At 38.8% G+C, this 26,849-nt stretch overlaps 1 protein-coding gene across 1 annotated transcript; it reads left to right on the forward strand.

Annotated features, from left to right (window-relative positions):
- tmub1 (transmembrane and ubiquitin-like domain containing 1) lies at window positions 1-25,760 on the forward strand. The gene is made up of 3 exons (XM_079819608.1): window positions 1-90; window positions 10,721-11,289; window positions 24,377-25,760. Exons 2-3 carry the CDS (start codon window positions 10,766-10,768, stop codon window positions 24,726-24,728), a joined length of 876 nt encoding a protein of 291 aa, XP_079675734.1. The 5' UTR covers window positions 1-90; window positions 10,721-10,765; the 3' UTR covers window positions 24,729-25,760.
- The last annotated feature ends 1,089 nt before the right edge of the window (window positions 25,761-26,849 follow it).

A 26,849-nucleotide genomic window follows, 5' to 3' on the forward strand; every position in this document is an offset into this window, starting at 1 on the left:
GTAGCATCATTCTAGCCCTGCCAGTGATCAGGAAGCGCAGACGTTAAACTGTGTGGATCATGGACCATCATACGATGTGATATGTCAACGGTAAGTCATTTCTCGGAGGCTCATTGAGGGTTTTTACACAGTTTTAATTCTACTCATTTCCAGGACACATTCAGTTGAGGCGTAACGGCTGTGTTGAGCGCGTGTTAGCGGCTCTCGAGCTTGTTTCGTGGCTGTACGTTCACAGACAGATCTTCACTTATAAACACACCTGATGCTCTTGACCCCAAAACCCTTCGCTTTAGAAAAGATGAGAGTGCGACGTTTTTGTAAAAGAGAGAGTTAACCTAACTTTTTCTGTATGTACTGGTTAAGTTAACGTTACGTGGCGGTTGACATCTGTTTGTTCGTTTCCTGTCCTTATTCATACCTTTACATTATGTGTCATGATCCAGACGCGTAAATACACCTGTCCTTCATGTGGCCCATCACACCTGTTTATTTGAATATATTTAGTTGAATCTCTTTTAAAGCGGATGGTCTAATGCTATTTCACGATTCTGACTTATTTACACTGTTAAAGAGTTGATTCTCGTGCTAAACATGGCCAAAACGTATGAGTTGGACGGAGTATTTCTGTGCCTAATACACTCAAACATGTTTCGGAAAGTTTTTTTTTTCGAGGATGGCCCTTTATGATGTCATAAAGGGAGGAATTCCTTGTATGGACACTTCTCCCTGATGAGCGCACACACACACACACACACACATCAAACATCGACAAGCTTCGTTCGGTTACGGTAGCGATGGCGTTGTGTTTTTAGACACGAGGTCAGCAATATCACTAAAGAAGTGAGTGTGTGTGTGTGAGGGAAAGATAACCTTGTTCAGCTTCCCAAATAACCCAGCGTTAAAGCTTATTAACGTGAAGTCTGTTACCATGGATAACGCAGATATGACGCAATTCACCCTTCACCGCAAGTTTGATTGACAGGCGATCTGACCAATTACATCGCCGAATCTGCCGTTTTGTCCGACAAACAAGTCAGAAGAGTTGTTAGATTAACGTTGGAGGACTTGAACTTGGATAAACGGTGTGTACTGACTAGGGTTGCGCAATATATCGAAATATCGCAAATGTACATATCGCAATATGCATATCGCAAGGGCACGCAATATCTGAATGATTTTAATTAGCTACTTCAACATTCTGAAAAGTGTACGTTTTAGGTTGACGCATATATCAGAGAATAGACTGAGCACACGACTGTTACTAATGTGACTTGCTTGACGTTAAAAAGAGTTATTAAACGCAATAACTTGCAAAAAACAACTCCTTGCAGTCTCGCGCTGTCTGACACACACACACCGAAACGTGCGCACAAGACGTTCTTTTTTTCGTGTCGTGTTACACACTCGAAATGTCAAACACACACACAGTTATGTCAAAATGTCTGTCTTGATGAGTATTCATGCAAACACAGTCAGTTGCTTTAAGTGAAAGATATCAGTCGGGGAAAGAAATAGATTTTACACACTTAAAGCAATATCGTTAACTAGGATATCGCATTTTTCTTCAATATCGCACAGCCCTAATGTGGTCTTCACCTCACAGCCGGTGGGAAAGAGTCGGGATAGGACTCGGACAGAAATCATGTTGATGGATGTGATTATTAAAATTACTGTAGATTATTAACGTGAAGTCTGTTACTGGGGGTAACGCAGATATGACGCAAGTCACCCTTCGCCGGAAGTTTGATTGACAATCTGCCGTTTTGTCCGACAAAGCAGTCAGAAGAGTTAGTATTTTAACGTTGGTGGACTTGAACTTGGAAAAACGATGTGTACTGACGTCTTTCTGCGGTTGAAACAACATTTCTTTTAGTGTTCATTCATGTTTATTTCGTGCTTATCAATGAACTAGAAGAGAGAGATAATCGGTTCTCGAACAGCTTTAACTGAGGCGCTACAGCGACCACGACACATTAAAGAGCCACAAAACGCTATTTATTGTTTAAATTTCTTTAAAAAAAAGACAATTTCAAAGTTGAAACTTTGTTTCAAATCAAAAGTAACTTGCTCTCTCCTGTCTGTCGGCGTGTTGTCAGTGTCCTCTTTGCTCCGAGATGTATTTTCTCTACGTGAGAACGTGTGTGTGTGTGTGTGTGTGTGTGTGTGTGTGTGTGTGTGTGTGTGTGTGTGTGTGGTGTGTGTGTGGTGTGAGAGCGCCATGGCTTGTCGGACATAGCAACAGTAACTAAAGGCAGCAGGTCTTTGCGAACGGTCAATTGACAGGCGACTCCCTCACACGTCCCAGTTTTCTTTGTTAAAATAGTCATTTTCTCACGTTTTACAAATAGTTGGAAGCAAAACGTTCTGCAAGTGTGTTTGTTTGTTCCCGGGTTGAAATCGCAGGCGGTGAGTAAAAGTGTAAGTGTGTATAATGTAAACAACACGAACAATCAAAAGTTATCCAGGGATAATGGTGTGTGTGTGTGTGTGTGTGTGTGTGTGTGTGTGTGTGTGTGTGTGTGTGTGTGTGTGTGTGTGTGTGTGTGTGTGTGTGTGTGTGTGTGTGTGTGTGTGTGTGTGTGTGTGTGTGTGTGTGTGTGTGTGTGTGTGTGTGTGTGTGTGTGTGTGTGTGTGTGTGTGTGTGTGTGTGTGTGTGTGTGTGTGTTCTCTTTAGCTCCGCCCACTGCACGCCTCCACGGACTCGGCTGTTTTCGGAAAGAATCGGTTCAGTGTATCTGTCTTTCATAAATATGATAAAACTAAAGACTCTTGGGAGATATGAAGGATCTACACTACTCTATAGATACTCAAGATTAACATGAGACTGGCAGAAACTGTGTGTGTTATGACCCTTTAAAGCGATAAGTCTGTCATTTACTCGCCCTCATGTCATGGCTTTATTTCTATTTTCGCAGAATGACAGCCTCTCTTCACTTTCATTGTATGTAAAAAGATGCTATGAAAGTGAAAAGACTGAGGCTGTCAGCCCCTGATATTCTGCCTAACTTTTCCTCTGTTGTTCCCTCTGTAAAAGAAAGTCATAGAGGTTTTAAATGACATTTTACCCTCTTTGCTCTTGAGAAATGTACCGTGAAGTGGTCTGCATGCATAATGAGAGGAGGTGTCTGTCATCAGGGCTCAGGAGGCATGAGATATGGCCTGAAACCGCCACCGTTAAAGAGGGGAAATATCTGCTTTACACTGCTTCTGTGTTCAAAGGTTGCGGCTTATGCGTGTAACAGTTTAAACTAGGACTGTACACACACAGATTATTTTTGCTTACACAGTCATGCACTGGGAAAACATCACATTTATAGACCTATTTATTAGCTTGAAATGATCTTTAGTTTTTAAGGCAAGATCAACAAATATATGTTTTTCATACACTGATCAATTTTGAGGTTTCCATAACATGTCCTTTCTCAGATTAGTGGAATGAAAACATTCAAAATACACATTTATTACGTTTTATCTATTTTGCGTCTCTGGATTTCAATTACACTACATGTTTTTTTTAAGAAGACTATAAGAGTGTGAGCGCTAAATTCTAGTAAATGTAAAAATATTTTGGAGTCAAATCTTCTTTCAAAGTTTTTTTTATTGATTTTTACAATGTAAATCACATTTAACAACCAATAGTGTCCATACTGTCCAATAATAATACATAAAGAAACAGATAAGCAAAAACACACAATATAGGAGTATCACATACGCTTGGAAAAATAAATGAAAAGAAAATGGACAAATACAATAAAAATAAATAAAATAATAGCAATAATAAAAGTCAATAATAGGGCATCATTTAGAAAGACTTGGGTCAAAAGGTTGCCACATCTTAAAAAATTGTTTTTCCAATCCTCTTAATGAATACCTAATTTTTTCAAGGCCGAGACAAGACATCATATCTTTAATCCGCCGAGTTTGAGTAGGTGGAAAGGGATCATTCCACTTTAATAGTATTGCTCTACGGACTTGTAAAGAAGAGAAAGCAAGGCCTTCACACAATGATGCTGATAGCCATTAGCAACACCAAATAATGCCACAATAGGGTCTGGCTCTAATTCAAATCTAAAGCTTTTAAATGCTAAAAGGCCATGTCCAATTCTTCATGGTTTGACCTGGATAGACCACAGGTGGAACTTTAATTTGAATAGAAAACAAAGACTGCAAAATTTGTATTTGTAGTTTATTCTGTGCAGGTTTAAAATGATAAATGACCCCAAGACCACAGAGAGGTTAAAATCTCTTCATCGTGTCTTATTGAAATGGTCAGGGTTCCCACAGCATTGAAAAACCTGTAAATATCTGGGAATTTTAAGTGTTTTTTTTTTTTAAGGAATAGTCAGATTGTTAAACAACAGTTGTAATATTTCTTCTCTTCTGAGAAAATCGCTTTATTCTCTTTGCACCCTTTAAAAGTTTTTTAATCAATTTATTCAAAATGCAGTATGACTGACACAACCATAGATATTCATAATAAAGGCTAGATGTCTCGTCCGCGCCACTGGCCAATGGAGGTCAACGTCCGCACCTGGCGGCCATCTTGTCACAGTCAGCTCGCTCAATCGTAACATTGTTTTAATGGTGCATGTACTTTTTAAATAACCATAACTTTCTCAATTTTCTACTGATTTTCAAACTGTTTGGTTTGTTATAAACGTCAGAGATGTAGTTATGACACTGTATATAATTATTCATAATTTGTTCAAGCATCCAGAATTATAGCCACGTTAATAACGTTTGTAAGAAACCAAACCATTTGTAAATCCGTCAAGATTTCGGCGAGATAAGAGTATTTGTGTTCAGATCACTCGCCTTACATCAGGAGCCACAGAGCCCACCAGAAAGCTTGCCTGTGACAAGATGGCTGCCGGTGATGACGTTAGAGACTCCGCCGTAAGACATCTAGCCTTTATTATGTATATCTATGGATACAACTAGATGCTTAGAAACTGAGAACCAATCGCATGCCTTATATTCCCACACTTTGGCCAGTCACTGAAACACAGCGCAATGTAGGCTATATAAACAGTCCTTTCTGCATATGATATATTTTATATATATTTATGCATTTGGCTTACGCTTTTATCCAAAAAAAAAGTGCCCTTATTACAGGGACAATGGAGTAAATATGTCATGGAGTATAGTGCCTTGTTCAAGGACACACTGGTGGTGACCACTGGGATCAAACCAGCAACCATCTGCATATCAGTTCCATGGTTTAACCCACTGGACCACCATCTCATATGATTGGGAAAATGTGGTGGCAATTGTTGTGGAGAAAAGACTGTTTAATTTTTACCTTAATAGTTCGAAAAGTTAACTCATAAAAAAATGTGATATTACAGTCAGCAATGTGTAATATGTGACCCTGGACCACAAAACCAGTCGTGCGTCTCACGGGTATATTTGTGGCAATAGCCAACAATACATTGTATGGGTCAAAATTATCATTTTTTTAATACATTTTTTTTAATGCCAAAAAGTCATTAGGATATTAAGTAAAGATCATGTTGCTTGAAGAATTTTTTTAAATTTCCTACCGTAAATATATCAAAAATTACTGGTAATAGTAGTAGGCTAATATGCATTGCTAAGGACTTCATTTGGACAATTTTAAGGTGATTTTCTCAATATTTCGATTTTTTTTTGCACCCTCAGATTCCAGATTTTCAAATAGTTGTATTTCGGTCAAATATTGTCCTATCCTGACAAACCATACATCAATGGAAAGCTTATTTATTGACCCTTATGACTGGTTTTGTGGTCCAGTGTCACATATGAGGACGAGCAATGCTAGAGCATTTATGTAAACGGGTCACTGCGTTTTTCCAGTCAGTAACACTGACACCGCAAATATACAAATAAGGACTTTAGGTTTAGGAATGTGCAGTGTGAAACAGCAGCTTATGAATATCCAGGATTAACTGTTAACCCCGGGTATAGTGTGAGCATTGAGACGTGAATAAAGATAACCCAGGATTACATTTACCCAGGGTTTAGAATAACCCAGGGTTAACTATTTAAAATGTGAAAAGCTCCTAATGATTCAGATCATTCAAAGTTATTTAAATATTTATAGTGATCGTTGATTGTTCTAGTTTTGCTAGTCATTGTCTAGTAATAAGTATAATTGTGAATCTATTAGGGCTGTTTAACGATTAATCGCATTTAAAATAAAAGTTTGTATTTACATAATATATCTGTGTGTGCTGTGAATAATCATTATGTATATTTGAATTAGAGCTGCAACTAACGATTATTTTTTCTGTCGACTAATCTAACGATTATTTTTTCGATTAGTCGACTAATCTAACGATTATTTTTCCAGATTAATCTTATGATTCTTTTTTACTGATTATTGTATTTCAAAGAGGGTAGTGAATTTGTATATTATTTTAACATGAAATCAATGAATGATGACAATATTAATTGTATTTCAGGAAAGGTAGTGTACATAGTATGCCATTTTATAATGAAATATATGAACACAAGAAGCTTTTTAAACATAATATATAATGATACTATTCATCATAAAATGTATACAGAGTAGGCCTAATTAGGAAATGTTGTTTACTATAGTAGTTGAGTATGATTTACTTATTGATTTGTGTCAATAGTAAACGAGAATGCACTTATATTTATCTGCAAAAGGTTCACATACAGGAGCTTTCAGCATAGTTTTAATATAGTATAACTAGTCGTCTATTTTGAAGATACATGTGCATAAACAACGACTAAAGCTGCCAGAAGTTTTTGCCCAAACTTCAAAGACACATTTAAATGATTAAAGCTAGAGGCATATCTTAACTTTAATGTTACTTTAATCATGTAAACTACCTATATACAGCATGTTTTATGCATATGTGTTTGGGACAGAGGGGAACCAGGTCGCATTAACAGGAGATATATGCAGCCCATAATAAATAAAAGCACGAGACGTACTGGGGTCGGAGAAGAACACCGGAAAATGTGACCGTCTGTTGCAATACACGCGCCACGGTTCAGCTGCGCAAGAGAACACTGGAAGGGTTGCCAGGTTTACACAACAAAACCCACCCATTCGTTACTCAAAACAAGCCCAAAACAAGCCCAATCGCGTTTCGGGGAGGTTCTCTGGTAAACATCGCGTTCGGGGTGTTAAATATGTGTGTTTTTTTGCTTCAACCCGCGGACATGAGACACAGCCCGCGGCAACAGTGTAGAAGTAGTCCAATTCCGCGGAAAAAAGCGGACTTGGCAACACTGATTGGCAGTGTGAAAGCTCCCGCTCTCCACGCGCACAGCTTCTGCTCTGCCTGCGCGCGCAGTGTGAAACCGGCGTTACAGAGCGAACAAAGCACAGTTTTATTCGGCTTCTGTTTAAAGTACTCCCACACTTTTGAATGTCGCGGTCTGGCTTTATATGATAAATGATAATTTTCACTATGCCCGGGAGCAGAAGCTGCCATTATTCTAGATCTTCTGTTCCATTCTAGAACGTAAATAATGTGCCGCCGACGCGTCGACGCATTTCACGCACGTCGAAGTATTTTCGTAGTCGACGTCATCGACGACGTCGACGCGTCGTTGCAGCCCTAATTTGAATACACAGGCATGCATGTATATATTTAAGAAATAGTTGCGTGTGTATATACTGTAATGTATATATATGTATATAATTTATTATATATAAATATCTTTTTCCCCCTTAAGGCCCTTTCACACCGGACGCGATTTTGACTCGCGAATAATTTGCGCAATGGTTTTATTTTTGATCAGCTGTTTGTGTGATGAGTGCTTCCAAACCGAATGCGAATGCGAAAAAACAATGTTTATTTTTTTCGTTTCGATGTCGATTTTTTTTAACACTCCCAGCGACAGAAAAGGCTTTAAGCCAATCACATACAAGGAAACAAAGGTCACGAAATGTCCAGTTGATGTCATTAGCTATTCAATCACCATTAACCTTTGCCAGGTATCGCATTTCTCACGAGATTACAGCTATAGTTGTAGTTACAGCTGTGTTTGCCCACTGTAGGCTACAGACAACGATATCATAACCTTTTGAGTTAAAACTCGCAGATTTTCTTTATAATCTAATTGTGTCCGCGACTATAGAAAGTGAATGTGTTTCCGTCAGTACGACTGTGGCACTTAAATGTTTACATTGCGACTGAACTGGAAACAGCTGCTCCGGATCGATTGGTTCCCTGAAGTGTGTGTGTGTCTCGTCAGATGCGCTGTCGCTGTCTCTGGAGGAGATCCTCACATTATCCCACGGACATTTGGAAGTAAGAGCGGAACCGGCCATAATAAAGTTTTAGCTCATGTAGATTAGCATACTCCCCTTCAGACTCTCTGTTCTTTAAGACTGGGTGCACCCAATACCGTCTTTTCGGTCTTTTAAAGGGTAACTTCAGTGATTTAGCATTAAGCTTTGTATTTAAACTGGGTCATTTATGTAGTAGAAATGTGAAATTATTTTTGAATTTGGTGCCTTCTAGACTGAGAAAAGACAGAAAATGTATTTGTCTCATGTGGATGAAAGACAACAACTCCCAGAATGCACTTGCTTCGCTGCCCTACGAGGCCACTCCATACACCGTCGTTTTGATCTTCGTAGTAATACAATCATTTCGTTCAGTTAGAGAATAAACACTACAATTAAAAACTGAACGTGTCTTTTCAATTAAGTGGGAGTGAGCCGAACAAAAGTCACATCACAGACGCAGCAGTGTCAGATTTCATTCACACGAAGATCTGAGGTAACGTTAAGCGCCAGTCTGGCACGTTTTCAGATTGCATATGGAAGCTAAACTATCACAGGAATTAATTGAAAAGTTTAAACACTCCCTTTGCTCTGCATCGCTCCATTATTAATGTCCGTGCGGCCGTCTGTGTCTTACATTCTGTGTGTGAGATCTCTCCACTATGGGTTGATAACATGCGGAACAGCTCCATCTAGTGGCTGTAGTCTTTAGCCTCTGGCCAAAAAATTCTCTGATGACGCAAAATGACGATATTTGCATCATCGGAGGAATTTTTCCAGAAATAAAATACATAATTCTCTCATATCAGGGGGATAAATAAATAAAATGAAAAGCTCGTCTTCACTGGATGATGAAGTTTTCATGTTTTCTCAGCTGTCGCCGCAAATGTTTTGGGAATATTGGAGCTCTGAAACGTCACAGACGTCGCAAACTCGCGTCGCGGCTGATGTGAATGGTTTTGACGCAAACTATTCGCACACGAAATATTAGTTTTTCCGCTTCGCTTTTCCGTTATGCGTCCGGTGTGAAAGAGCCTTTTAAATATACACATGCATGCGTGTGAATTTGTATATACTAGGGCTGTCAAAAGATTAATCGCATCCAAAATAAAAGTTTGTGTTTACATAATATATTTGTGTGTACTCTGTATAATTATTATGTATATATAAATACAAACACATTCATGTATATATTTAAGAAATATTTGCATGTATATACTGTATATACATTTATATAATTTATTATATATATAAATATAAATATTTTATATATAAATATAATAAATTTTTCTTAAATATATACATGCTTGTGTGTGTTTTTATATATAAATAATAATTAACACAGTACACACACATATATTATGTAAACACAAACTTTTATTTTGGATGCGATTAATCGCGATTAATCTTTTGACAGCCCTAATATATACATAATGATTAAACACAGCACACACAGATATATTATGTAAACACAAACGTTTATTTTGGATGCGATTAGTCGCGATTAAACAGTCCTAAAATCTCAAACGATTGATATCAGTCATATAAATGGAAATATGCTTGTGCAATCACTGTGATGAAAATCTGTGAATATCAATGTGTGATTTAAAAAAAGCCTCATCTGTTATAGGGTTAGTTCACCCAAAAATGAAAATTCTGTCATTAATTACTTACCCTCATGTCGTTCGACACCCGTCAGACCTCCGTTCATCTTCAGACACAAATGAAGATATTTTAGTTGAAATCTGATGGCTCTGAAAGGCCTCCATTGGCACAATGCACGGTTCACTCTCAAGACCCTTAAAAGGCACTAAAGACGTCGTTACAAAGTCCATCTCACTACAGCGGTTCTACAATAACTTTATGAATCGGCGAGAATAGTTTTTGTGCGCAAAAAACCCCTAAATAACGACTTATATAGTGATGACGATTTCAAAACACGACATCATGAAGCTTTGAAGCGTTATGAATCAGTGAGTCGATTCATGATTCGGATCGCGTGTCAAACCGCCAAACTAATGAAATTTGGCGATTCAAACTGCTGAATCGACTCACTGATTCATAACGCTTCGAAGCTTCATGATGCCTTGTTTTGAAATCGTCATCACTATACAAGTCGTTATTTCGGGTTTTTCTGCGCACAAAAACTATTCTCGCCGATTCATAAAGTTATTGTAGAACCACTGTAGTGAGATGGACTTTGTAACGACGTCTTTAGTGGATTTTAAGGGTCTTGAGAGTGTAAAGTGCCAATGGAGGCCTTTCAGAGCCATCAGATTTACACTAAAATATCTTCATTTGTGTCTGAAGATGAACGGAGGTCTGACGGGTGTCGAACGACATGAGGGTAAGTAATTAATGACAGAATTTTCATTTTTGGGTGAACTAACCCTTTAATGCAGACCTTCCATTTGATAGAACTGTTGAACTTGCATGAATGTGATCAGTAATTGTGTACATGTGCTGTAGGTGCCTAGTCTGAAGTTGCCTTAGTCCAGGACTCAGCAGACCAGGATGGCTCTAATAGAGGGCGTGGGTGATGAGGTCACCCTGCTCTTTGGAGTGGTGTTCCTGCTGCTCGTCCTGGTTCTGGCCTGGGCCTCCACTCACACTGTTGAAGCCCCTGAACACCTCCTGTCCCCGAGCCCAGGGGCCTCCCCCTCCACAGAGACGGACAGCCAGGAGCCGCTCCCCTCGGGAAACACGGACTCGTCGCCCAGCGGCGTCAGGGAGAGGGATAAGAGTGAGCCTGGGACAGAAGCGGGAGCGGTTGGACAATCCTCGGATGATAGTAGGGCTGGAGGAGGTGAGGGAGGCCTTCTGGATGAAGCAGGGATTGAGAGAGATGGGTTGAGGCATCGAGAATCAGCAGGTCCCTCGAATCAACCTCCAGCCAGCGCCCCAAGTGCCACACAGCCTTCGGCCGAAGATGCACCGAATGACAGCCAGAGAAACATGGTGCTCCGGCTGAAGTTCCTGAATGATACAGAGAGGACGGCGCAAGTGAATCTTCAAGACACGATTGGTTATATTAAACGGTAAGCAACTGAATACTCAACCTAAAATAAGTGTGGTATCAAATGTTTTTTCTATTTAAGATAAGATACTCAAGGCAGCATTCAGGGTACAGCAAACGTGTATTTTTTTTATAATTAGGATCAGTGTTGGGGCCAGTGTTAATTTCGTTGACGAATAATTTTCGTCAACGACCTTTTTTCACTGACGAAAACGAGACGATAACTTAACAAAAACTAGTGTTCGATGACTAAAACTAGGACGAAAACTTACTGTAATTTTCGTCAACAAATAAAAACAAGACGAAAATGTTAGGGAGGGACGATTAGGGAAGAGATCCAGTCAGAGCTGATGTTTCCTGTGTCACAGCACATTTGATTCGAACGTGCTGATCTAACGGCTGGAAAACATGGCGCTGTTGCGCTTCTACACGCATCCCCAATCCAGCGGCTCACAATCAATGAATAGCGCACATTTATGCCACGCAATTGTATATGATCTAATGCTGATGAATAATGACAATGTTTACTTTATGATGATTATATAGTTATATGTTTTAGACGGTTGTAACAATGCATATTTTATCTCTTGAACTTGAATAAGCAGCTGCAACTGCAACAGATGCGCAGCAGACATTTCAAAATAAGAGTCCCGGTGTATTTCGAGCTTGTTTATAATTTAAAAGTCACTCATTATACAGTATATTCGTATTTGGTTACACAATAAACTGTATTTCATTTAATTCCCATTTAATTCTTAGTCAGGAGGAAAGACCAGTATTTGACACGTATTCAATAAAGTATCAGGGTTATAATAGTTAACTAAAACCGTTTAAAAAAAATCATTACTTGAAATCAAATAAATGTTAACTGAAATTAAAAATAAATAAATAAATAAACAAACGTATTTGAAGCTTTAGCTTTACCTGATATGGCCTACTAACTAAAAGAAATTAAGTTATAAAAACTATATAGATGTATTTTAAAAAAACAAACAAAAAAGTGAATTGAGCTCTCTTACGTGTATTTTAATGTCAAAAACAAAATGATGTCAAAATTAAATGGAGCTTGAATTGTACTATTACAATTTAACTAAACTCATTAGATTTTAGGAGACTAAATCTACAGTATATTTAGTCGACTAAAACTAAAAACAATTCAGGTGACTAAAATATGACTAAAACTAAATGGCATTTTAGTCAAAAGACTATGACTAAAACTAAATCAAAATTTGCTGTCAAAATTAACACTGGTTGGGGGGAACGCATTACAAGTAACTTGAGTTACGTAATATTATTACTTTTTCCAAGTAACTAGTAAAGTAACGCATTACTTTTCAAATTTAAAACAAAATATCTGAGTTACTTTTTCACATTAATTTGACTGACAGCTCTCCTGCCCCCATGTTGAGGAAAATAAGTGCAGAGGCGTGTGTGTGAACATGATGGTTATTGTAGTTCTAGACTAAATGTGGGCATTTATTTATCTCACTTGCACAATAAAGATTCTGTACTCCTCAAAATTAATAAAATCAGTCAAATGCAAAATCAGAGTACTATGCAAACCTCAAATAATTAAATGTTAAATAAAACAACAATTTTTATGCATAATCTACCTTTATATTTAATTTACCAATGTCTTGCTGCTGACCTTTGATGATGAAAATTACTAGATTTTTTGTTTTTATTGGTAAAACTTTATCCAGAATGGCAGCAGAGCTGCGCCCGCGACTGTTCATGCGTGAATTTGCATTTTTACCTCCGCCTGGGGCTTATTATTTCAATTTTGGTATGAAGAGGTCTTTACCCTTGCACAAAGATATAACTTTTGAAAACTCTGAAAACGGTCAGTTGTTCACGCATTTACTATTTTCTACAACGGCACATAGCGCACTATATATGCGATAGGAAACGATTCAGACAGTGTAAATATGTTTTCAATTGAGGCGAATTAAGTCTGAAGTAACCCTTTAAAGCCAGGCTCAGACTACAGGAGTTTTAGGCTGATTTACCCCTCCCGACAATCTAAGAAAAAAATCCTGTCCATTGGTCGGTTCCGATGTTTGGCGTAGATTATCTGCTAATGCGAATCTTTAACCAAACATGTTTGATATTTAGGATTTTAAATCGGAATGATTACAACTGTGATTTACATCAGTTATTTCACAAGTGAATGAAAGCACTTTTGAAATCGCGACCACGAAAAAAGCTGCTGTGCGGGTCTTGAACAGCGGAGATGGGGAAGTGTTGCAACAACACTTTGAAAGAGAAGCGCTGGGGAGAAATCGCCTTGGTTTTGAGCACACCGGGTGAGTGTAGAAAGCTGCTAGCAAATGTAAACATTCCCTGTTGAGAGATCCATGACGATCTTTACATCCACTTCCCCATGAGATCATGTGAGGTGCTGTTCCTGGCATGATAATCTTAATATCTTATAGTGTGCGATGCGCTAGAATTTTCAACTCTTGTAGTTGTGCATGCTTGAGATTTTAAGAGAAAAAAATCTGTGAAGATTCTCCTTATGTGCATGATGCAACCAGATTTAAAAAAAGCCTCACATTCCCAGATAATCTGGGCCGAACATCAGAACTAACAGTGCCCTGGACACAATATTTTCTGCAAATGTTGGGAGGGGTAAATCAGCCTGAAACTCCTGTAGTCTGAGCCTGGCTTTACTCGCCCTCATGTTGTTCCGAATTAATTTAAAATGAAGAAAATTGGAGACTAGAAACTTGTTCTTCCACCATTTATCTTAAAAAAAAAAAAAAAACATATATATATTTAATTCAATTCAATTAAAATTCAGTTGTTCTTTAACTGGTGTTTTCAATTCAGTTCTAAATGGTGCACAACCCTGCCTCTGTTTGTCTTCTGTTTTCACACGACAAGACAAGATTATTGATGTATAGTAACCTTTAAGGGTTATCCATCATAAAATTGCATCTATCCATCATAAAAGTGCATCTATCCATTATAAAAGTGCATTTGTCCATCATAAAAGTGCATCTGTCCATCATAAAAGTGCATCTATCCATTATAAAAGTGCATTTGTCCATCATAAAAGTGCATCTGTCCATCATAAAAGTGCATCTGTCCATCATAAAAGTGCATCTATTCGTCATAAAATTGCATCTATCCATCATAAAAGTGCATCTATCCATTATAAAAGTGCATTTGTCCATCATAAAAGTGCATCTGTCCATCATAAAAGTGCATCTATCCATTATAAAAGTGCATTTGTCCATCATAAAAGTGCATCTGTCCATCATAAAAGTGTATCTGTCCCATAAAAGTGCATCTGTCCATCATAAAAGTGCATCTGTCCATCATAAACGTGCATCTATCCATCATAAAAGTGCATCTATGCATCATAAACGTGCATCTATCCATCATAAACGTGCATCTATCCATCATAAAAGTGCATCTATGCATCATAAAAGTGCATCTGTCCATCATAAAAGTGCATCTGTCCATCATAAAAGTGCATCTGTCCATCATAAACGTGCATCTATCCATCATAAAAGTGCCTCTATCCATCATTAAAGTGCCTCTATCCATCATAAACGTGCATCTATTCATCATAAAAGTGTATCTATCCATCATAAAAGTGCATCTGTCCATCATAAACGTGCATCTATCCATCATAAAAGTGCATCTATGCATCATAAACGTGCATCTATCCATCATAAACGTGCATCTATCCATCATAAAAGTGCATCTATGCATCATAAAAGTGCATCTGTCCATCATAAAAGTGCATCTGTCCATCATAAAAGTGCATCTGTCCATCATAAACGTGCATCTATCCATCATAAAAGTGCCTCTATCCATCATTAAAGTGCCTCTATCCATCATAAACGTGCATCTATTCATCATAAAAGTGCATCTATCCATCATTAAAGTGCCTCTATCCATCATAAAGTGCATCTATCCATCATAAACGTGCATCTATCCATCATAAAAGTGCATCTATCCATCATAAAAGTGCCTCTATCCATCATAAACGTGCATCTATCCATCATAAACGTGCATCTATGCATCATAAAAGTGCCTCTATCCATCATAAACGTGCATCTATCCATCATAAACGTGCATCTATGCATCATAAAAGTGCATCTATCCATCATAAACGTGCATCTATGCATCATAAAAGTGCATCTATCCATCATAAACGTGCATCTATTCATCATAAAAGTGCCTCTATCCATCATTAAAGTGCCTCTATCCATCATAAACGTGCATCTATTCATCATAAAAGTGCATCTATCCATCATTAAAGTGCCTCTATCCATCATAAAGTGCATCTATCCATCATAAACGTGCATCTATCCATCATAAAAGTGCATCTATCCATCATAAAAGTGCCTCTATCCATCATAAACGTGCATCTATCCATCATAAAAGTGCATCTATCCATCATAAAAGTGCCTCTATCCATCATAAACGTGCATCTATCCATCATAAAAGTGCCTCTATCCATCATAAAAGTGCCTCTATCCATCATAAACGTGCATCTATCCATCATAAACGTGCATCTATCCATCATAAAAGTGCCTCTATCCATCATAAACGTGCATCTATCATCATAAAAGTGCATCTATCCATCATAAACGTGCATCTATCCATCATAAAAGTGCATCTATCCATCATAAAAGTGCCTCTATCCATCATAAAAGTGCCTCTATCCATCATAAACGTGCATCTATCCATCATAAAAGTGCATCTATCCATCATAAACGTGCATCTATCCATCATAAAAGTGCATCTATCCATCATAAAAGTGCCTCTATCCATCATAAACGTGCATCTATCCATCATAAAAGTGCATCTATCCATCATAAAAGTGCCTCTATCCATCATAAAAGTGCCTCTATCCATCATAAACGTGCATCTATCCATCATAAAAGTGCCTCTATCCATCATAAACGTGCATCTATCCATCATAAACGTGCATCTATCCATCATAAAAGTGCATCTATCCATCATAAAAGTGCATCTATCCATCATAAAAGTGCCTCTATCCATCATAAACGTGCATCTATCCATCATAAAAGTGCCTCTATCCATCATAAAAGTGCCTCTATCCATCATAAAGTGCATCTATCCATCATTAAAGTGCATCTATCCATCATAAAAGTGCATCTATCCATCATAAAAGTGCATCTATCCATCATAAAAGTGCCTCTATCCATCATAAAGTGCCTCTATCCATCATTAAAGTGCATCTATCCATCATTAAAGTGCATCTATCCATCATAAAAGTGCATCTATCCATCATTAAAGTGCATCTATCCATCATAAAAGTGCATCTATCCATCATAAAAGTGCCTCTATCCATCATAAAGTGCCTCTATCCATCATTAAAGTGCATCTATCCATCATAAAAGTGATGGATAGTGATGGATCATAAAAGTGCCTCTATCCATCATAAAGTGCCTCTATCCATCATTAAAGTGCATCTATCCATCATAAAAGTGATGGATAGTGATGGATCATAAAAGTGCATCTATCCATCATAAAAGTGATGGATAGTGATGGATCATAAAAGTGCCTCTATCCATCATAAAAGTGCCTCTATCCATCATAAAAGTGCATCTATCCATCATAAAAGTGCCTCTATCCATCATAAAGTGCCTCTATCCATCATTAAAGTGCATCTATCCATCATAAAAGTGCATCTATCCATCATAAAGTGCATCTATCCATCATAAAGTGCATCTATCCATCATAAAAGTGCATCTATCCATCATAAACGTGCATCTATCATAAAAGTGCATCTATCCATCATTAAAGTGCCTATCCATCATAAACGTGCATCTATCCATCATAAAAGTGCCTCTATCCATCATAAACGTGCATCTATCCATCATAAAAGTGCATCTATCCATCATAAAAGTGCCTCTATCCATCATAAAAGTGCCTCTATCCATCATAAACGTGCATCTATCCATCATAAAAGTGCCTCTATCCATCATAAACGTGCATCTATCCATCATAAAAGTGCCTCTATCCATCATAAAAGTGCCTCTATCCATCATAAACGTGCATCTATCCATCATAAACGTGCATCTATCCATCATAAAAGTGCCTCTATCCATCATAAACGTGCATCTATCCATCATAAACGTGCATCTATCCATCATAAACGTGCATCTATCCATCATAAAAGTGCCTCTATCCATCATAAACGTGCATCTATCATCATAAAAGTGCATCTATCCATCATAAAAGTGCATCTATCCATCATAAAAGTGCCTCTATCCATCATAAACGTGCATCTATCCATCATAAAAGTCCATCTATCCATCATAAAAGTGCCTCTATCCATCATAAACGTGCATCTATCCATCATAAAAGTGCATCTATCCATCATAAAAGTGCATCTATCCATCATAAAAGTGCCTCTATCCATCATAAACGTGCATCTATCCATCATAAACGTGCATCTATCCATCATAAAAGTGCATCTATCCATCATAAAAGTGCATCTATCCATCATAAAAGTGCCTCTATCCATCATAAACGTGCATCTATCCATCATAAAAGTGCCTCTATCCATCATAAAAGTGCCTCTATCCATCATAAAGTGCATCTATCCATCATTAAAGTGCCTCTATCCATCATAAACGTGCATCTATCCATCATAAACGTGCATCTATCCATCATAAACGTGCATCTATCCATCATAAAAGTGCCTCTATCCATCATAAACGTGCATCTATCATCATAAAAGTGCATCTATCCATCATAAAAGTGCATCTATCCATCATTAAAGTGCATCTATCCATCATTAAAGTGCATCTATCCATCATAAAAGTGCCTCTATCCATCATAAAGTGCCTCTATCCATCATAAAGTGCATCTATCCATCATTAAAGTGCATCTATCCATCATTAAAGTGCATCTATCCATCATAAAAGTGCCTCTATCCATCATAAAGTGCCTCTATCCATCATTAAAGTGCATCTATCCATCATAAAAGTGAATCTGTCCATCATAAAAGTGCATCTGTCCATCATAAAGTGCATCTATCCATCATAAAAGTGCATCTATCCATCATAAACGTGCATCTATCCATCATAAAAGTGCATCTATCCATCATTAAAGTGCCTATCCATCATAAACGTGCATCTATCCATCATAAAACTGCTCCACACGGCTCCAGGGGTTAATAAAGGCCTTCTGAAGCGAAGCGTTTGTGTAGGAAAAATATCCATATTTAAAACTTTACAAACTGTAATCTCGAACTTCCGCTAACTGTGCTACACACGTTCACGAGAGACTGCGTTCCAGTGTATGACGGAGGAAGCAGGCGTAGCGTAAGTTCCAGTGACGAACGCAGAAGCGCAGAGGATAGAGCAAAACAAAACGTGGTTCTCGCGAGAACTAGCATATTCTCATCGGAGCGCTACACGTCATACACTGGAGCGCCAGTCGTGTCCTCGGCTACCTGTGCTAACTGTCACCAGGCAACATATACATTTTTGTCAGTCAATAAGAACGATTCTGCCAAGAAAATGTCTGCAACAACAACAGCCCACACACAGTTACCGGCCAGAGACCTTCTGTTCCAACACCACTTCTCTTTCCTATGCAGTGTGTAGCACCAGCCAGAGGAGTGAACCAAAAAAAGAGACCTCCTTGAGCCTCATGGGACACAATTATCCATTCTTACAAGCAGTAACCGTTCTATTAAAATCAGGCAGAGGTGTCCTTCAACATCTACTGGAAACTTGAGGCATTGAGTGTGTGGGAGTTCACATCACATCATGTTTGCAGTAGATGAACGCATCCTTACCATTGGTCAGATTGGAGAGTTTCAGTTTGTGTGTTTGCAGGGAAACAGTTTTTCTTCTGTTATGAATGGAATTTAAACATTGCTGAGCAGCTTTACAAAATAACTACATTTTTGAAAGTAAAATGGTTTAATTCAGTTTTTTCCGAACTACCGTAGAATGCTCCATTTTAAAATAGTTTAAATGCTTCAGCACAGCATCTTTAGATGACTATTTAATTTGTGCCTGCATTTTGCATTTTTGTGAACTTTTCTGAAGGCTTTATAAGATTTCTGAAGGCTGAGATCTTTTGTTATTATGGTTCTTTGTAGTTTGTTTGTCTGGAGCTACACAATTTGACCCCAAAAATAATCATATTACGACTATTTTGTGATTTGAGCTTTTATATGGTCAATTTTAACATCTCGTCTCATTCTGCTTGGATAGAATATGTACAAGACTAATAAATTGTATGGAATTCATCCAGAAATTACAAACAGATTTTTTCAAAATTTTAAAACTAGACTTGATCAAGTGGTTTATACCAGATGTCGTATGGATCACACAAGTTTGACCCATGCTTTTTTGCTTAAGGGTGAAGAACCAATTTTATGCATGTTTTGTAAAATTCCTTTATCTGTTAAACATATTTTATTGGATTGTCCTGGAATTATTACAAGCAGAATGCTCTTTTATGAAGTTACTTCACTTAAGGACGTATTTAATGAGATTATGCCTGAAAAGGTTTTGGATTTTTTATCATATGTTAATTTAAAACATCTTGTATAATATGACTTGCTGTTTTGTTTTTTATTGCATTTATATGATATTTGTATTTTTGTAGTTGAATTTTTGCCATGAAAATAGCTTTGAATGCTCACATGGCATTAAATAAAATAATCTGAATCTGCTTGGATAGCAAAGCTAAAATAAAATTGGAATGAAAGAGCAGCTCCATTATTTAAAGGGGCTATATCATGTGCAAGATTTTAATTAGTCACTTTTTAATTGCTAATGTGTTAAACACTTGTAGTGAAACTTAAAAAATGAGACCTTCCCATATTGAATAGGTTGTCTATGAAAGGCTGTGGACTCTTTATATGTCAAGGACTCTCAAAAGGAAAATCAAGAGGTTGTGATGTGTACGTGCGCTCCTGAGAGCCTCTCTTCCATTTTGTGACGCATGAGTCTATACAGATCTATATAGTCTCAAATAGGCCAATACATTATAATCAAACTATCATAAGAGTGTCATTTTAATTGCCTCATCTGTCGACATCACTGTGATTAGATGCTTTCAGAAGGAGTAGTTCACCCTAAAATAAAAATTGTCGTCATTTACTCTCCCTCAACTTCCAAACCTGTATGAGTTTCTATCTTGTGTTGATCACAATAGAAGATAATTTAAAGAATGTCGGTAACCAGACAGTTGATGGTCCCCATTGACTTCCATAGTATTTTTTTTTCCTACTATTGAAGTCAATTGGGACCATCAATTGTCTGGTTATCGTTCAGCAGAAGAAAGAAACTAATTTTAGGGTGAACTATTCCTTTAACTGCAACTCAACACGTCATTTTTTTGTTTATTTTGTTATTGAGAGGAAAGCGCGCAAACCAACCTTTGACTTTGTATTGCGTGAGGGCGCCTCTTTGACATTTCTGACTTATAACAAAACACAGAACAATGTCTAAAAGCTGATATATGACAGGGTGTACAGCAAACAAGCTAATAAACCCGGAACCAAGAACCCAGAAGTTTTTATAAGCTGTTGACCCACAAAACGAGCGTTTAAGGAGACAAAAGTGGATACAGGCAATTGAGACAGAGCGCAACGGGTCATATTACACTGAGAACTACACCCACTGGAGGGGAACATCATCCAAGACTTTGAGGGGCTGAGACCAAGACAAGACCAAGACTTTGAGGGGCTGAGACCAAGACCAAGACTTTGAGGGGCTGAGACCAAGACCAAGACTTTGAGGGGCTGAGACCAAGACCAAGACTTTGAGGGGCTGAGACCAAGACCAAGACTTTGAGGGGCTGAGACCAAGACAAGACCAAGACTTTGAGGGGCTGAGACCAAGACCAAGACTTTGAGGGGCTGAGACCAAGACCAAGACTTTGAGGGGCTGAGACCAAGACCAAGACTTTGAGGGGCTGAGACCAAGACAAGACCAAGACTTTGAGGGGCTGAGTCCAAGACAAGACCAAGACTTTGAGGGGCTGAGACCAAGACAAGACCAAGACTTTGAGGGGCTGAGACCAAGACAAGACCAAGACTTTGAGGGGCTGAGACCAAGACTTTGAGGGGCTGAGACCAAGACTTTGAGGGTCTGAGACCAAGACTTTGAGGGTCTGAGACCAAGACAAGACCAAGACTTTGAGGGGTTGAGACCAAAACAAGACCAAGACTTTGAGGGTCTGAGACCAAGACAAGACCAAGACTTTGAGGGGTTGAGACCAAAACAAGACCAAGACTTTGAGGGTCTGAGACCAAGACTTTGAGGGTCTGAGACCAAGACTTTGAGGGGTTGAGACCAAAACAAGACCAAGACTTTGAGGGGTTGAGACCAAGACTTTGGTCATTAGTGCACAGGCACTAATGAGGAATCTATGTATAGATCTATGATCACGTCAGTATTTTGCATGTATTTTGACCTTATTTGCCAGAAGTGATGGTGCGGGGACGGCTGATGCAGAGCCATAGAAAAAATTGAAATAGTTTTAAATATGGATATTTTTCTTACACAAACGCATCGATTTGCTTCAGAAGGCCTTTATTAACACCCCGGAGCCACGTGGAGCAGTTATATGATGGACAGATGCAGTTTTTATGGACTTCAAAAACAGCAACTATTACTGCTATTAGAATGCTTGGATTAGCCAGAACATTTTTAATATAACTCAGATTGTATTCGTCTGAAAGAAGAATATCATACACACCTCGGATGACTTGAGGGTGAGTAAATCATGAGCTAATTTTCATTTTTGGGTGAACTAAACCTTTAACAGTGACAGTGTTTACTGCACACCAGGACACACTGAGTGTCAGGATCCCAAAATGCACCTATTCTTCCTGCTGAAGCTTCACGTCTTAGTGCCTGTATCCACTTTTTTCTCCTTAAAGGCTGGCTTTTACGGTTCCGTCGCTTATAAAAACGTAGTTCTGGGTTTATTAGCTTGTTTGCTGTACACCCTGTCACATAGCAGGTTTCAGACATTGCTCAAAGTCAATGGAGACGGCTGGATTGTTATCCCCCTGGTGTGGGCGTGGCCTAAATGCGGTTTCTCTCTATATTTCTGGAATAAAAAATCACCTTCATACAGTGTTGCAAGGCGGTCTGCTTAAACCCTCATGTCTTTGTTTAGAAAACTGAAGGAAGACCTTCAGTTTTTGTGTGTAGTTATACATTAATTATTATAAATACGCTTAAACGAGTCGAACAGCATTGTTGTGGGTGCAGATTCAAGCAGACCACTATGTATAGGTGTGTGCAGGGTTTTTCCTGGGTCAAAAATGGTCTTCGATGGTGGCTGACAGACATGGTCATCCATACACACACACACACACACACACAGTAAAAAGTACCCTACCCACGTGATCTGCAAGCGCAATACTGACAATAAATTGTAAATAAATTCAAAGAAAGTTTGTAATTTTTGCTTCTTATTTTGATACCTTGATGTTTGTTTTTGTTCCTCATTTTTACACTATTTACTGATAATTGGGTTGGTATATAATCAAATCAATATTAAAAAGTAGTATTAAAAAAAATGAACAAATAGACAAATTTTCTGTCATATACAATTTCATAAAATTATCAGCTAGCTAATAACAACTTTGTTCTGGGTTCACCTCACTCCAGTCTAAACTAAATGATTTATAGGCTATTTATTTTTCTACACCTTGTGAACTAAATAAGCTGAAAGACTGTGGATAATTAAAACCAACTCTTACACCCACTCTTGCTAAAGTGGGTAAGCACACTTGTGTTCTCATTTCAGATGTTTTGAGTAAATGATTAAACTGATTGGTGAGTTCAGTGTTGGACTGATCAGTTGTTCTGATCGTTAAAATGATTCGGTTCAAAGGAGTCATTAGGTGGCGAATTGGACATTAGCAGACACGTTGTGTTCGAATCCCGTCTGTTAGAACATCGCAAAAGATTTGTCAACACATAGAAAACACTTCATAACCGGATCGGATTTGTTTCCCGTTTATTGAAAGAACGGTTTATGTCAGCTGGTCAGAGAAGAGTCAACGTTTTTTGAGCGCAATTCCCACCCAGTGGTTATTAAAGGAAAACATCGTCTGATTGCGCCACGTGCAACATGGATTCGGTCTTCCGACCTTTTGATTTTTTATTAACGTAATATGTGAAATATTAGAAAGCTAAGAATGCTTATTTTGAAGACAGAGAGAGGAAGGAGCTCTCTGATTGTTCTCTCTCTCACTCAGTTAACCCAAGTGCAGCAGTCATCTATTCTACATAACTCATAAATCACAATAGAGACAGAGCGACACGCGTCATAATCTGAAGGCCACGCCCACCGGGGGGGAAACAATCAAACGCTCTCCATTGACTTTGCATTGCGTGAGGCTGCCTCCGCATTTCGGACTTATAACAAAAAACTGAACAATGTATAAAAGCTGATATGTGACAAAGTGTACAGCAAACAAGCTAAACAAAACCCAGAAGCAAAAACCCAGATGTTTTTATATCTGTTGACCCAAAAAACGAGCGTTTAAGGACAAAAAAGTGGATTCAGGCCATTGAGACAGAGCGTGACACGTTATATTACACCTGAGAACTACACACACTAGAGGGGAACATCATCAGAGACAGGATATATAATATATAAAACTGACATTTGGATATTTGACTTAACAGTGACAAAATGTTTACTGCACACATAGACATATTGAGGCATACTGAGTGTCAGGATCCCAAAATTGCCCCATTCTTCCTGCTGAAGCTTCACTTCGTATTACCTGTATCCACTTTTATCTTCTTAAACGCTCGTTTTTTTTGGGTCGACAGCTTAAAAAACGTATTTCTGTGTTTTTTTAGCTTGTTTGCTGTACACCTGGTCACATATCAGCTTTTAGACATTGTTCTGTGTTTTGTTATAAGTCCGAAATGATCGGATCTATTATCGATACAATCAATTGATTATCTTTTAAAACGATGTTAGATCGATATATGTCGTCCGGAAGGCCAACTTGCCAAGCACAGATCGATGTAGTTAGATCATAGGAATATAAATCAATTCATCGATGTAGTAGATGAATCGTTACACCCCTAATATAAACGTCTGTTTGATTGCATTTTCAGGACGTACTTTGCTGGACAGGAGCACCAGGTCCGTCTGATTTACCAGGGCCAGCTCCTTCAGGACGATGCCCAGACACTGGCCTCTCTCAACCTGGCTGACAACAGTGTCCTGCACTGCCACATCTCCCAGCATGCCACGCGGGCCATGCCAGCCGGGGCACGGGCTGCGGACCAGGTGCATGTGGCGCTCAATGTGGGCAGCCTCATGTTGCCTCTGTTCGTGCTCATGCTGTCCGTGCTCTGGTACTTCCAGATCCAGTACCGCCAGTTCTTCACTGCCCCTGCCACCGCCTCACTCGTGGGCATCACCATCTTCTTTAGTTTTGTTGCGTTTGGGGTATACCGCCGTTGATGGCTGTCTCTGTCCTATTATATTCAGTATATACGTGTTTGCGCACATACAGAAACTCATTCTTTGCACTTGCTCACGCACCAGTGGCAATGTCTTCTGGGATTTCTGGACTTTGCCGTTTTGCTGAAGGCTGTGATTTCGGAGAAACATCTCTGAGGTCACCTTTTTTTTCTTCATTAGTTTTATTTTTCGTTCACTTTTGCCATTTATCATCTGCACCGAGTTTATGCTTGTCTCACAGATAGGAATATGCTATATATTTGATTTTTTTTTTAAAGAAAACTAGAGATGTTTATTGTGCCTGTCCTCTTTTTCTTTTGTTTTTCGTATGCCTGCTGCCAGTGTGAAACTGGGGCCTGCTTGTAAGAGGGTGTATGAAATGATGGTGTTCGAGTTTCAAACAGAAGCTCGTCTGGCTGTCTGTCCGCCGGACTCAAACTGTAGTAAAGCAGGTCGGTAGAGCTGCTCTTATATGTTGGGACAATTCAAATAATTTGTGTACAATAAGGCTTTTGAAATGAGATATAATCTATTAAATCATTCTTTTATTTACTGGTGACTTGTCATTTCTGAAATGCTTTACCGCTTTGTCAATTTTAGGAAAATGGTGCAGATGTTAGTGTATACTATAGCCCCAAGACACTTCTAAAGTCATACTTAAAAATATCATTAAATAAAAAACAAAATATCACACCAAATGGCATCTGCAAACAAATTATCAGTTTTTCTCAGAACTGAGCCATCTCTCCAATTACTTTTAACTGACTGATGTCAGAATATTTTTTTATTGGATGTTTCAAATGACATCCCATCAAGTTCGCACTGGGGTCCTTGCAGAGTAAGTACAAGTGTAATTCATTGCATTTACATGGACATGATTCAAAGTATGACAAGAAAATGTCAACTACCAAAAAAGCTTCTGTCTTCATTTTGAACATTTATATATTTTTGTAGAATATTTGCTGGGAAAAAAATGTGATTGTGCTTAATTTCTTACAAATAAATGCCACTTGGTATGATGTTTTGTCACATATTGCAAAGACATTTAGATATTATTTGTGAATCATGTGCGTTTTAAGTATCCGAATAGCTTTTGGGGCCACTACACATACACTATATTGGCAAAAGTATTGGGACACGCCTCCAAATCATTGAATTGGTGTTCCAATCACTTCATGGCCACAGGTGTATAAATCAAGCTCTAGGCCTGCAGACGCTTCTACACACATTAGTGAGAGAATGGGCCGCTCTCAGGAGTGTGTGTGTGTGTGTGTGTGTGTGTGTGTGTGTGTGTTCGCTTCTACACACATTAGTGAGAGAATGGGCCGCTCTCAGGAGCTCAGAGATCTCAAGCGTGGGGCCGTGATCGGTGGACACCTGTGCAATAAGTCCATTCGGGACATTTCCTCACTACTAAATATTCCACGCTCAACTGTTAGTGGTGTTATAACAAAGTGGAAGCGATTGGGAACAACAGCAACTCAGCCACGAAGTGATAGGCCACGTAAAGTCACAGAGCGGGGTCAGCGCATGCTGAGGGACACAGAAGTCGCCAACTTTCTGCAGATCAATAGCCACAGACCTCCAAACTTCGTGTGGCCTTCAGATGAGCTCAAGAACAGTGTGTAGAGCTTCAGGGAATGGGTTTCCATGGCCGAGCTGCTCATCCAAGCCTTACATCACCAAGTGCAATGCAAAGCGTGGGATGCAGTGGGGTAAAGCACGCCGCCACTGGACTCTAGAGCAGTGAGACGTGTTCTCTGGAGTGACCAATCACGCTTCTCTGTCTGGCGATCCCATGGTCGAGTTTGGATTTGCATTTGGAAGTTGCCAGGAGAACGGGACTTGCCTGACTGCATTGTGCCAAGTGTAAAGTTTGGTGGAGGGGGGATTATGGTGTGGGGTTGTTTTTCAGGCGTTGGCCCCTTAGTTCCAGTGAAAGGAACTCTTAATGCTTCAGCAAGACATTTCAGACAATTTCATGCTCCCAACTTTGTGGGAACAGTTTGGGGACGGCCCCTTCCTGTCCCAACATGACTGACCAGTGCACAAAGCGTCGCTCCATAAAGACATGGATGAGCGAGTTTGGTGTGGAGGAACTGGACTGGCCTGCACAGAGTC

Source organism: Gobio gobio (assembly GCF_949357685.1).
Source record: "Gobio gobio genome assembly, chromosome: 6".
NCBI lineage: Eukaryota > Metazoa > Chordata > Actinopteri > Cypriniformes > Gobionidae > Gobio > Gobio gobio.

Bases quoted from the DNA above. Each gene is read 5' to 3' on its own strand.
- tmub1 (XM_079819608.1), top strand. From the start codon at position 10,766: ATGGCTCTAATAGAGGGCGTGGGTGATGAGGTCACCCTGCTCTTTGGA. The intron at 11,290-24,376 runs GTAAGCAACTGA...TTGCATTTTCAG, and splicing joins ACGATTGGTTATATTAAACG to GACGTACTTTGCTGGACAGG.